Source organism: Chelmon rostratus, chromosome 8 (assembly GCF_017976325.1).
Source record: "Chelmon rostratus isolate fCheRos1 chromosome 8, fCheRos1.pri, whole genome shotgun sequence".
NCBI classification, from domain to species: Eukaryota; Metazoa; Chordata; class Actinopteri; order Chaetodontiformes; family Chaetodontidae; genus Chelmon; species Chelmon rostratus.
In genome coordinates this window covers 24,038,409-24,052,111 of record NC_055665.1, presented here as the reverse complement: position 1 = coordinate 24,052,111, position 13,703 = coordinate 24,038,409, and the positions used below count along the sequence as shown (strand labels likewise).

Here is a 13,703-nt window from a genome sequence, read left to right as displayed (position 1 = left end):
GAACTGACAAATAAGACGCAGAGCCGTTCGGGGATATTAATGTTGCATACTGCAGGCCTCAAACCTTTTACAAAGGTCTTATCGAAGTGCAGAAAGGAACGTGGTGCAGTTGCATGGTGATTAATGTGTGAACTCTGCTGACTTAGCGCTTATCGTCAGTGAGGAGTGTCCCAAGTCAACATGAGGCTGACCCAATTTCAGTCCTGGTTTCTGCTGGTCTGCTAAACTCAGATTTTAACTCGGCCCCTCACTTTCATGGTCATACAAAGAAAAATCAAAATTGCATCTAGAACTGAAGCATAATGTGCCAGCACCTATATCAGACAATCAGCTGGACTCAACAACCACAAACTGTCAAGCTCCATCCTCCTCCAAACAGCTTCATCAGGCCATTACTGAAGCACCAAGAAGTGGTGGCAGCTGTTCGGATCAGATTGGGTTGGTGTTTTTTGGAATTTTTGCATCATGGCATTAGACCCTATTGAGAGCTTTACACTGCACTGCTAAGAAAAGGAAATAAAAACTCCAGGGATTGGAGATTACAACATGTCAAACAGGTTGGACTGTGATTCTGGGAACTTGTGGTTTAGAGTTTCCATTCAAGGAGGAAACAAAGCTGGATTTGACAAACTATTGAGCTGTTTTTACATTCAGGATGGTGGCAGTTTGTGGATGGTTCAATTGACCTGCGATGTAACACTGATCTCTCCACAAAATGCTGTGTCCTGTATATATCTTTGTTTTTCCTGCACATCATTCTTGTGATAAAAATCGTGAGTGTGAGGAAATCCCTCTAGTTTTAGTTTGTTTTTTTTTCTTTTTTCTTGTATTAAGGGTTGGGATTTTGTACCTGTTACAGTTGTGCCAGTGCTCTCCTCACTTCTTACTGTTCATCTGAGTGCAGCAGAGACATATTAATAAGGGAAAAAATTGCCATTGTTGGCAATATCCAGTTTATGTCAAATCTCTGACAGTATGTTGAACTCTCCATTTAAACCTGCAAGCATACATATGCACTACTTATAGTAAGTACATGCATTGATTTACATCACACATATTCATCTATTGAATGAGGTCAGCAGCATGAAGCAACTCTGCCGAGGTGCTGGCAACCCTCCTACACTAGCATCCAACATGTGCTTTGGCAACAGACACACATTTTATCTGCGACAGGTGTCATAAAGAAACAATATAATTCATTTCAATTTGCAGCCTCCTCGTTGATTTACGGAGTCCCTGCTGCAGTAATTGTGGAGAAAAGATAACATCATTAAAACAGAGCACCTAAGGACAAAGTAGTGGAAGTGGCCAACATTTACAAACCTAGGCTTATTCCAGAAGCATTGTATTTAACGCACCAACCTTCACCACTTCTAGGCTTTACAGTTCAACCACAGTTTCCCAAGGGAGGGAAATAAAATCTACATCCATGTTGGTTCAGGTTATCGCTGTACAGGGAGCGTCAGAATTAATATCCTTAGGTACACAAATCTTTTGTTATTCTATGCTTTTTCCTGTTACTTGGAAAGCATTGTGAAATTTACATTAAAGACAAATGCTGCATGAATTTTCTGCAAACACCTCAGGGTGTGAGTCTGTGACACCAGAGCGTGAGTCACACGGAGTTTCAGATAAGCTTCACGGGAAGATCGGCAAGTCGGATTTTCCACTGTGGGCTGGTGAAATATTACTATTGCGCACCAAAATTTGACCAGTGGAGATGGTGTAGGGATAGAAGCCAAACACAACTGCGCTCTATAATTTCACCCTCGGTGGGGATGGAGAGTCTTGTTTTAATGCATCATTCAGCAGCTCCAGTGAAGTCAAACTGAAATGACATCATTAAAAGGCAGAAAAAAGGTCTTTGGGGAAATATTGGAAATGCTCCTTTTCGTGATAAACAGAGAAGAAACACAACATGAGAGTCCTTGAACAATTAATGTCACCCTGCCATATTTCTTTTTTCTTTTTCATTTAATTGTGACAAATTGTTATTTGAACAACCCAGTTTCCAAATGTTAAAACGATGACAATGAGAGAACCAAACTAAACACTCCCTCCAGCCCTTCAGGCTATAGGCTGACCCCTCCTCACCTCACCGAGCCGTGCAGATTGCAAGCCATGAGCAGGCTGTGTGTCGTTGGCCGTGGTGCTGCAGAGTAAGGAGCACACCAGCATCTAAACAGACCAAAGTGACGCTGGCGGGTATGTTTGTAAACTGTTTCATGTGCTGCAGCTGACCAGCTAATAATCCGGCTAACAAGCTGATGTTAGCGGTGCGGTTTTCCGGTGGACGCTTGTTTGGTTGCTTTTTCAACAAGCTAAGGTGCAGGACCAGACATGTGTCCTCTGTCTAAACTAGGTACAGTAAGAAGGATACATTAGCAGGACGCTAATGTGAGTTGCTGTTCAGTCTGTGACTGTTATGTTGTGTAGCAGGCCACTCTGTGAAAGAACACTGATTCACTGCTTTATGCAAATATGATTTTAAAAAAATGCTACAGCAGATAAGCAGTTTAATGTCAGCAGGACTGTAAAGCAATCCCACAGTGTTTAGAAAGAGAAACATGGACATCAAAACGATGATGATGATGATGCCACTTTGCTTTCTGCTGCTTCAGTAAACTCTGCATTCACACTGGAAGCTGCCTGTCTGTTCTTTACTCTGCAATGTCTGGCATTCTCTGGGTTTATGTCATGGCTGCTGCAGTGGCCAATACTTAAAACCATAGTGTCCACAGACCCTGACAGAATCCCGACCAACCAGAGTCTAACTGAAGCATCTCAAAGGTGAGGCGCGACAGTGGCAGAGGCTGCCAGGCAGGCTTTTAGGCTGACGGCCATGAGCCGACCAAAAGCCTAAAAGAATATGTTTGCAATGATTTCATGGTTGTTTCTTAGAGACACAATGGAACAAAGTGGAAGTTCTCCCAAAAAGCCAAATCCAACCACCTCACTCTCCAGCCATGTTACACCACTCTAAGTCATGGAAAGTTATGGCAGACCGAATTAGCAGTGGTCCCTGTTGCTATAGGTCACAGACAATTCAGCCAGGTAGTAGTCAAGAAGACAGTTACTCAAAACCTATATTTAGTTTGATTACTCTCCATGTTTACACAATAAACAGTGAAGACAGCTGTGGATTTATGTTGGGCATTAGCTGATATGTTCATTTATTATAGTAAGGGATACTGCAGGAAAACTGGAGCTACAGTCTGCTGTGCCCTAAACTTTCTTTGCTTTCACTGGCTCTAAAACTCCCTCGGACATGAGCTCTTTATTGTTATACAAAGACCTCAAAGACCAGGGTGGAATTAATCCCAAATGTTTGCCACGTTCCTCATGAGGTCAGTGTAATTCCAAACCATTGCTCTCCTCCCTGCTTCTCCAGTGCTTCTCTCGTTCAGCACAGGCATTATGAGCCTCTCTCATGGTCTACCATGGAGTAAAAATGCGGTAAACAAATACATCAGCAGAAGTCATGCAATCACTCATCATGGGGGAGCAAATTCTCTCTGGAGCTGAGTTTTGTGGAATAAGTGGCTGTTTCTTATTGACGGTTTGAAGCAGGTCATCACGGTTCAACAGCCATGTGTAGATTAATGATCCAGAAGGTAAGGTTACTTTATCTTGGATGCTCATCAATCCAAATGAAATAGTTTGTCTCACACACTGTAACAGTGTAACGCCGTGTGTGGGCCTGAGTGAGGTGAGGTCACAGCTCAAAAGCCCCTAATGTGCAAGGTTGGAACATTTTATCATCCACCATGTGCCACTCAAGAGGTGGCCTGGCAGCTTCAGCTGATGCCTTTCATTAGGCCTTTATGACCTCCTGCAGCACTCCCTCTGATTTAGTCACGCAGCAGCTTTACAAGACCTCATCATGGCAATATTCAGATTACAGTACATCTTTTATGCATCTGATAATGAATCAAATAGCCTTCACTTCTGTGTGGATTCATACTCTATTACCCTCACACGGATGTTTAACACTTAGGCTGCAAATACAAATGTAATTATGCTGATGCAGGCTAGTCATAATTTGCCAAAATAAACTGTCTTACACAGCCCCTCCACATATTAGGCTTCACTCTTTGTGGTCTGGCAAAGCTCAAAAAGCATTTGCATGGACTAGGGGCAGGTGCTCTACAGGCGATCTCCTTCGATGAACATCTCAAAACCCTTCCTGCACCTGACAAACGTGCCAATCGCCACGCTATCCTCAGCCTGAAAACCACAGTGGCTCTGGGAATGCTGTCAAATTTCATTAAATCTGTCTGCTGGTCTAAAAAAACAGAAAGTACTGTGTGTGTATCCAAAGCCTGATATATCTTATTCCTCTGTGCCATACGGCTCCTGTTGTCCAAAACCTTAAAAAACACATAAATGAGCCACACTGCTGCACTGGGTCAAATGTTCCTTCATTGCAATTAACTTGGGCACAAGTCTATTTTGAGTCTTTTCAACATGCACCACCCTGCTGCTGTATATACTCACTGACTGGCAAGATAAATGCGAAGAGCAAAGAGCAGCACTTGCCCCTCCCTCATTACCACCGCTGAGGTACCCTTGAGCAAGGCAAACAGCTCCAGTGGAGCCGCTCGGTGGCCGTCACATACAGCTGTTCACTATGCACCTTCCAGGTGTGAATGTGCATAACTGTGTGAGTATGAACAGGATGTTCCTGAAAAATAGCCTGGCTCTCAGTGGCACTGCCTGGGTTAAATAAAAACTCAGAAAACAACAAATTACCCCTGAGTAATGGGTTTCTGCTTTAGTTCATTTCACTATTGTATATAGAGACAGGCAGTGGAAGTTGGAAAGTATCAAGCGATGCTGATTTTAGTGGTCTCATGAGATTCATTGACAGCAACAAAAATACAGAATATTGCCAACCTGATTCTTAAAGCAGCTGTTAAGAGTGCTGAAGATCTGTTCAAGTTCAACACGCAGTGCTTCCTATTGTTTTCCACATGTAAACTGTTCTCCATACACTCACTATCTTTCAGTGGATACCTTCTAGATTAGCTGTGCACAGCCTATTTACAACATGGAATTAGCAGTTTTTATCAAATGGATAGATAGATTTTATCTTCAGTTATATATGCAGTAAGACCCATGGCCTACATACAGTAGAAATGACAGAAGAAAAAGACAGCATCTGGTCTTTGCCCTGCTCTGTCTCTAGGGAGAGTAAGCATGCCGATGTCTTGCTTTCCAGCTCCTGGCAGAGCACTGTAGTAGCAGAGTCGCTGACCCTTGATCCTCAACCAGGAATCCACTAATGGGCTACCAATGATAATCTATCTCCATCAGCAAGATGGATTGGTTCACGTCACTTACCTTGAGAGCTCCTTAAAGAGGCAGACTCTTACTTTACAAGGGCCTATTACAAGTTTATTTAGACACTCCATAGCGCAGGGCTCAGTGACACCGGCAATGACTGAAGTAAACCTAATTACTTGCTTGCAATACTTGGGATCATTTTTCTGCTACAAAACATTATCATTTATCACAACTGACTACATTCAGCTGTCAAACAAAGTACACAACCCACATTTATGGTGAAAACAGACACAAACTTTGTGTAATGAAGACAGACTAACTTTCTCTGCCTAAACACAGCATCCGCTCATGAGCTTACAAACCAATAAAAGTAAGCATGTTCACTAATCTTCCCCTGATGTGAATGTGTTCCTTTTTCCAGCTCTGCTTCCTGCCTTTGCCAAATCTAAAGATCAGTGAATCAGCCGTGTTTTGACACTTAATGGCGCTTGACCTTTGGCCTCTGGTGCAGTGCCTGGTGTCGGAGTGTTTAGTCTCCATGAGGTAGATTAGCGGGTAGAGGCAGGCAAGACAAGGAGAGGCTGCTGCTTCCACACAGAGCGTCTTTATACCTGAGAGCCAGTGATTAGAGGACTAATCTGCTGCTATGGTGGTCTGACTGCAAGACACGCATACACGCACGCACACACACATGCACAGTGGCATCAGTGATACATTACAGGCATTTCTAGAGGATGGTGGTGAGTGGAATGCCCGGTGCATGAGATTTAGATAACAACAGAACAATACTTTACACTTCAGACACACCCAGCAGAGACTAGAGACATGAGCTGATCCCTCAAGACCATATAAAACAAGACTAAGTGGCTGCAGCCACGCTCGTGTCTGGGTGAGGGCGTATTTAAGCAGTGGTTAGTTAAGTGTATAAAGTTTACCACGTCAAGCATCTCGGTTTAGCATGTTTGCTAATTAGCACTTAACACAAAGCACAGCTGAGGCTGATGAGAGTGGCATAAGTTTGGCAGATGTTTGAGCATTAAACAAAGTATCGGACAAATAGAAATCTTCATTCGATGATGGGGAAAGACCAAAGATTTCACTCATACCCACAAAATGGTGAGAGTCATAACCATGCATCGCCTGGGAACTATGAATATCTGTACCAAATTTCATGGTTATCCTTCCAATAGCTGGCCTCACACTTTAATAATAATAATAATAAAAAAAAAGTTAGCTTCATAGTAGCAGAAGTAGGAAAAGTTAGTTGGGTCACCTAAGAGGGGGATTGACCAACTGAGCCATGCCACTAGCATGGCTGAAAACATACAGACCACATCCAGATTATTATTACTGACTCATATGTATCACGGTTTCAGCCAGCTCCCTTTTTCTCAGGCGCAGTTAGCCGAGAGGAACCGTCTGGCTGAAAACCTAAATCTGTCAGAGACAGTGGGCTTTGTCCCCTGTGTATTCTGCTAACTGATCCCCCTGCTGCACATTTCCTAGCGGCCCAGCTCCCAACCCAGAGGCCTCTGGCAGCAGGTCCTGTCCCACTGCGCTGTGAGATTGAGGGAGTGTATAAAATGACTCCTCCAGCCAGCTCAGTGTGAGAGGAAGGGAAGCATGCTAGGAATATTTTCCACATAGTTCTGCTGGGACCGGGAAACAGGGAGCTGTTGGGCAACAAAGTTATGTGCATGGGAGAACTAAGGTTTCCAAGAATTTTAAATGTACCCAAGGTAAGCATTTACAATAAAACTGCTTGGACAAAATTAGGAAGACTGGGGTTTCACAGCTAATCAAAAACATTCGTGGTGGTAAATGAAACCATCATTGAACAAAGTGTTGAGAAAATTCTGGCTTTGCTGAAGCGTCATTGCACGATAGGGGAAAATACTGGAAGCGACATACCTTTTGTCCTGTGTTTTTAACATGCTAAACTATGCTAATTGTCCAAACCTAGATATTTTCTTAAAATTTCAGCTAATGGCCATCACTTTCAGTAAAATGCCAGCTACCTGCCAACAATAGCTTGCCACTGTAGGTTGCCGTGTGGCTCATTGGCTTGTATGTATTACATCGTCAGTGATCATAGCTGACAGCGGTGAGTGAGTTTAAGAGCCAGTGAAGGACAGTTGAATAGGGTGGTCTTCTCCTATCAGTCTTCTTAGAGTAAAAACAAACCCAACCACCTGAGTAAGGTTAAATGCAGGGCCAAGAAAAATAGAGTGTGGTCCTGAATGCAGCACTGAGAGTGAAAGCACTATCAATTCATATCTTTATTAGGCTAAAGTATAACGACCTAACTGCTTAGGGAGTGTTGCTGTCAGATATTGAGACTCTTGGACCTGATGAACCTATTTGAGAGAAAGCAGATACTAGCAGAAAGGTGTGTGTGTGTGTGTGTGTGTGTGTGTGTGTGTGTGTGTGCATGAGAGTAAAAGCGTAGATGAAGAGAGGAAACCAGGGAATGTCTGTCTGCTCGGAGCAGAGCCAGATCCACTCAAGGCGAACCCTGAACTGGTTTCAGCAGCTTATAGCAGTTCACCTCGAGCTGAGCTGTCTGACCAAACTCCAGCTGAAAGAGCTACTGCTACCTCTAAATTCAGCTCAGCTTTGATAACATCAAAGACCACTTTCACCATAACAGACACATACGCATGCTTTAAAGCCAGAGTAGGTCATTTTTTGTCATATTTGTTGAAATTCTCTTTACCTCCAACAGCAATCAATGCATCAAATGCTCTGACAAAAAAGAAACACAAATCTGGTATCTATGGCCCGTACTGGATGGACTCCAGTCATTTCATTTGGGTCGACCTCCCTGTCTACCTCTGTCCAGTACCTGCCTACCCACGCCCACTCTGTCCTTGCACTCATTGTGTATGACTGCTGTCCTCCACAAGGTCAGGCTGAGATGTTGCTAAAGCTATAGCGAGCTCAGAATTGCACAAGAAGAGCAGTTAAACGTGCAGCTAAAATGGTCCAATACTAACATGCTAGTTTGACAGCTGTGACTACTAACAACAGCCATGTTCATTGCTTACTTTCATTCTGATAATGTTCAGTGTTTTCTTCGTGAATGAGACACAAGGTGGTCGGATATGTTTGCCGAACGATGCTCTGCGCTCGCTGCACAGCGACAGACTGTCGTTCGGCAGCACCAAGCACACAACAGTAAGCAGTAAGCACCAGTTCACGTGTTTTGGGGGAGAGGACTGAAGGTGGGAAATGGGATTTTTCAGTTACATACTTTCAAGTCTAGCTTACTTTTGCTGGTTTCTCCAATGTTACCAACTGCACTACATCAAAACATCTGACAATTTGCCGTGGCTTGAGTATATATGCATGAAGACCTGTGAGCTTTTAAGGTTTTTAAACTTAACCAAGATTACTTTGTACTCAAGAAAACTTGCAATCCATGATTTACTGTATTGTAATCACATGAAATACGTAATTCAATAAAAATCTCAAACATATTCAATTGTGAGGGTGGAATTTCAGGAAACATGTTGTGTTCCCAGCCCAACACACCACAGGCAGACACTGTAGGGGTATTTGTGGGGTCCAGTCTTGGCACACCACTCAGAATGTACACATGGGAAAGCATTAAAGTAAAATTAAAAACAGCCCAGTGGTTCTGTTGATTTTCAGATGAAAGCAGTCTATTAAAACTGGATTATGTTTAGTTGCAGACCCAGTGTTTTAGATTATAACCATTTTTTGTCGAATTTTTCGATGACTATAGTTTAACCTCCTGGTTGTAATTCCTGACGAAAGTGGTTTAAAAAATCTTTTCATACTGTACATCACAGCAGCCAGGTTTCCATTTAAATGTAGGGCATAATTTACCTGAAACTAAAAGAAAAAAAGCAAATAAATGTGCTTTTCCTTCCACTACTATGGACAGAAACTATGTTAGTAAAATATCTGGAGTTGGTTCATGGAGATAAACAGATGATGGTGCTCATTAACCAGTCGGGTGCCATTAAACTATCAGTGTGTGGTCGCAACAGCATAATGTAATTAAAGGAGCAAACCTCAAACGGTGAATAACAATGTAGAAAATATGATCTAAATATTTCTGTCTGTTTCATGTATTAATTTGAGGAAGGTTACGGCCTCCTCATCGCTCCATATAGACCTGATGTTTTCATATGTTTTTATTTTTAGTCTATGGGAGTGGAAGTCACATGCTTTATGAATAATTGTCCATTTTCTTTGCATTTTGTTGCACTGACACTAGTGTTATTGCGTGGCCACTACAGAAACGGTGGCTTGCTTTCTAAAGCCCTGAACTCACATTAATCTAAATTTCTTCAGATGACAGATATTTATATATGATCCAGTGGGCTGTGATTGGTGGAAACCCGCAATCAGGCAGTTCTTTCCACTGCACTCAGTGTGAAAGAAGGCAGCCTGGAGCAGTGGAATATTGGTACCACACAGCCAGAAGTAGAAGAAAAATGCTGGCTGATACCAAGTGTTGCAACAAAAACAATAAAACTGCCAATACAATAAAACACTTAATAACTGAGTGGTGGAAGATTGACTTGGTGGGAACAATGAGAGCAAACAGTATTACCCACTTCCTGATGGCCTACTTCCTGTTCACAGCCAATAAGCTGAAGTAAATCTTCATGCAAATTGGGTTTATTTTTTAAACCGCAACTTGGAAATGTACTGTTTTATGATTCAAGATAGTTCAATGCTGTGTGTCTCACCTCGGTCTTCGAAATATCAGCCCATACTGCTGGCAGGCCAGGCCCACGATGGGGGTGTAAATGATGGGCATAAACCTTTCGATGTCTGACGTTATCACCCGATAGAACAGCTTCTCGTTGCAGTCCTGGAGCCCCATCAGAAACACATATCTGGGAGTGACCGGGAGGAAAACACAGCATGTTAATCCCTAACATCTTGAGGACTCATACCTGCTGGACTGAGGAGGGGTTTATTAAAGTCAGATGTTAAATCCTGTGTGTTTGTGAGTGAGATGCACCAGGCAAGAAAGGAGAAACTGTAAGAAAAGATTTGACGGGGAATATGTCAGAGAAAAAGAGAGAGGCAAAGGTTAAGATTCTGAGTATGTCCATATGAGTGCTGTGCTACAGTGAGGTTACAAAAAAGCAATACAGACGGAAAGAGAAGAAAAGAACTGTGCTCTCATGTACAATAATTACTTGTAAAGATTTGTTTTGCTCTGGTTCCAAACGATTGGAAAAACACAGAGAATAAAAATCAGCCCCTCAGATAGCCTACACAAGCTCTTTGTTCTGATTGTAGGTTGACCAGGAACTGAGGGTTTGCATATGACCCAAATTAAGCAGAGCACGCCAGAAAGGGCTCTATTCCTAATCACAGAACTTTCCATAAAGCCAAGAGCACAAGGTGCCTCTTGTTGAGAGGATAAAAAGCATGCACGCCCTCTCTGCTATAGGTTAGACCACAGCAGCTGCACAATACACATGGTGACATTTGCTCTGGAGAAGTACCGTTTTCATATTGGTGAAGCTAATTAGCTTCTGCCACATGCAATTTATCACACAGAGGGTTTCTGTATGCCGCATGGTGTGGAGTTGAAATCAATTTTGCCATAGATTGATGATTTGCCTTAGACTCTGTTTGTACAGTACGTTCCTGTTCCTGCTTTACTGCTGGTGTATAAAAATATTTGTTTTGTTTTTTTTCATATGACAGTTAATGTTTGACCTCCCAAAAAAATCTTAACTAAAAGTCCACTTACTAGCTTTTTCTAGAGCTTTCACCCACACATCAAATGCCTCAGCTGATAAAAGTTGAGTGTGTTGTCATGGAGATCATGGAGGCCATGCAATGACAACAGTGTTATGTCCATGAAAATGAGTAAACTCCACCTGCTGAGGAAGACCGTGAGATGTGGTGGAAAGCTACAGAAAACCTGGTAAGTCAACCTCGAGTTAAGATTTTGTATATATATTATTTTTAGACCTTATATAAACCAAATGAAAAATGAATTATTGAGAAAATCCTCATCAGATGAACTAGTAATAAAAGTTTTAATTTGTTGCAGGCCTAGGTGAGATACCTTAACTTTCAGTTCCTAATACAAAGCCAGATAACTCCTATTTTGTGCTTTCACAGGCAGAGTGAGACCATGTTGTGATGAGTAAACTGATCTTCTTGTAAAATAGGTGAGGTGCCCTTTTAAAGAATGAAAATTACAGCCATCACAAAGGTAAATGTTTGAAAAGGGTTCACAACTAACTTGAACGGCAACAATTTGATGACTTCACTCCTCACTGTCACTGTGACTCATCAAGCAAAACTATAATTAAATCCCCACATCAAATCCTAGCTTATTACTGCAGCATGCCATTGTTAAGATTTTTTGCTGGCGAACATTGAGGAAGGTTTCTTTCTCCGTTCTTAACCTTAAAAGGCGTGAGCACAACCCACACCCAGGAAACAGGAATATTTACAGTACACTTCCTGAGCACCATGTTTCCTTTAAAGTCGACCTACTGAGGCAGCCAGGACATAATCTATCTCTATCTTAATCTATTTTAGCATGAGTGATCAGCTGGCTGATTTTAAGCTTGCTGCTGCTTCCTAACAGCCTTACTGAATATGAGATATCCCATTAGCTGTGCCATTTTATATACTGCAGCATTTCAGTTGGCAAAGCATTTCAACGTCCATTTCCTCTGCTGATGACACAGCAGGTACTTCAATCGCTCCATCATCTCAGGTCATAAGTGCATTTGTGCTTGAATGCTGTTCTCTTTGCCACAATTTGTCACACTAATTCAACAACATGACAAATTCCACTGAAAGGAAAAAAAAATGGGAGTCTCGCTATGTGATTAAAATAGAATGGGAAGTAGAAAAAGTTTTGAGTTATGGTTGTAAAAATTACATGACAGCGTCCAGCAGTAAATACCAAAGAAGGATTCAGAGTGTGGAAAGAGACTGTAAGCAAACACAGCAGGCTTGAGCAATGGCAGGCAAATAGCAGCACTTAATTCCAAAGCCCGAAGCTGGATCGCGGTGGAGGCCCAGAGACAGACCGTCAGTGACACTGACAGGGCATGGGAACGCCAATGAGAAGTTCATAATGCCTGTTTTTAGATGCTGATACTGTGATGTTGCTATGCTGGAAAATGAGGCAGCTTTTAAGAAGCTGTGTAGTTCCTGGTGACCCTAAATCCCGTCTCACAAAAACTCACTCATCGGGAGTGACAGCTGACTGATGGCGACTGGAGTAAGAGGCGGTTTCACAGACAGATAACTTCAAATAAATTCAGAACAGTAAAACAGGGTATGACTTCGGTTTGAGGCCTGGTCTTGTTGATCAAAGAGCCCAGACTAAAAAGGCCAGCATGAGGCAGATCCATTACATAATGCTAACAGCTACGACTCCTCAGCGTCTAATGGAGCATGCAAAACTGAAGTTTTCATTTGGTCGCCGTGGAGGTTATAAAAACACTCGTGAAGGAGAACAGGGAGGAGAGGGAGAAATGGGAGGGAAAGGGGAGAGAGGACTGTGGAGATTTGTTCAGTGAAATATGTGGCGTTGGGAGATGGTTGTAGATCTCCGAGATCACTAATCCTCCTCTTGTGTTCTGAAGGCTTCCAGATGTAAGATCTGTCAGTGCGCACAGAGGCAGAGGAATCCTCCGCCAAACCAGGCGAAATTCACCTCTACAGATACTACGTCGCGTTTCTGTCTGTGCTTATACGTCATCCTCACCTGTCCAGGTCGTCTTTCTTCATGTCGTAGTTCTTGAGCACTCGCAGCAGCTGGACTTCCTGTGTGATGAAGCAGGGAGGCAGCAGGCCGTGGGTCCCCAGCTGGAGGCGCTCCTCCAGGGAGAAGGCCATGCCCTGCAAACACACACGAACATCTCCATTATCCTCCACCCTCCTGACACATCCAGGGACATCCAGAGGAGCAAAGACCTTCAGGCTCAGCTGTTAGTTTAGGAAAGTGTGACGCACTAAGTGCTCACTGTGTTTGGCCTGCTTCGCTTCTAAGTATCTGACTCTCCATGACTGGAGTCTTTTACATGAGCACATTTTAGTAGAGGCAGGTTTCAGTGACTTGGGATCACTGCAACTGGTCAAGTTGCAAGATTAATGACATACCTGAGATTTGCTTTCATGGTGATGGAAGAGAAACTTGTCAACTACATCAACATGGCAATGAAAGGAAAGTTCGATCAATACTACTCTTATATCTGTCCACTACTGCCAGGGGACAGTTATCTTTGGTAAGCATAAAATCGGAAACATGGTGAAACAAAACCTTTTTCCAGAGGTAACAAAATCCACAAACCAACACAGAAAGATCACAGATTAATAAATTATATCTCATCTGTTGAATCTGCACAAAAAAACAATGCATGAAAATGACAAGTTGCAGTTGGGGACTATTT

General features: G+C 42.7%; 1 protein-coding gene across 1 annotated transcript in view; it reads right to left on the bottom strand.

Moving 5' to 3' along the window:
• me1 (malic enzyme 1, NADP(+)-dependent, cytosolic) overlaps positions 1 to 13,703 on the bottom strand; it is a 78,027-nt gene that overhangs the window by 37,818 nt on the left and 26,506 nt on the right. The window contains exons 2-3 of the mRNA XM_041942658.1: positions 13,019 to 13,152; positions 10,011 to 10,160 (exon numbers count right to left, since the gene is read on the bottom strand). Of these exons, the coding sequence (XP_041798592.1) occupies positions 10,011 to 10,160; positions 13,019 to 13,152 (284 nt within the window). The remainder of the gene's footprint in view (positions 1 to 10,010; positions 10,161 to 13,018; positions 13,153 to 13,703) is intronic.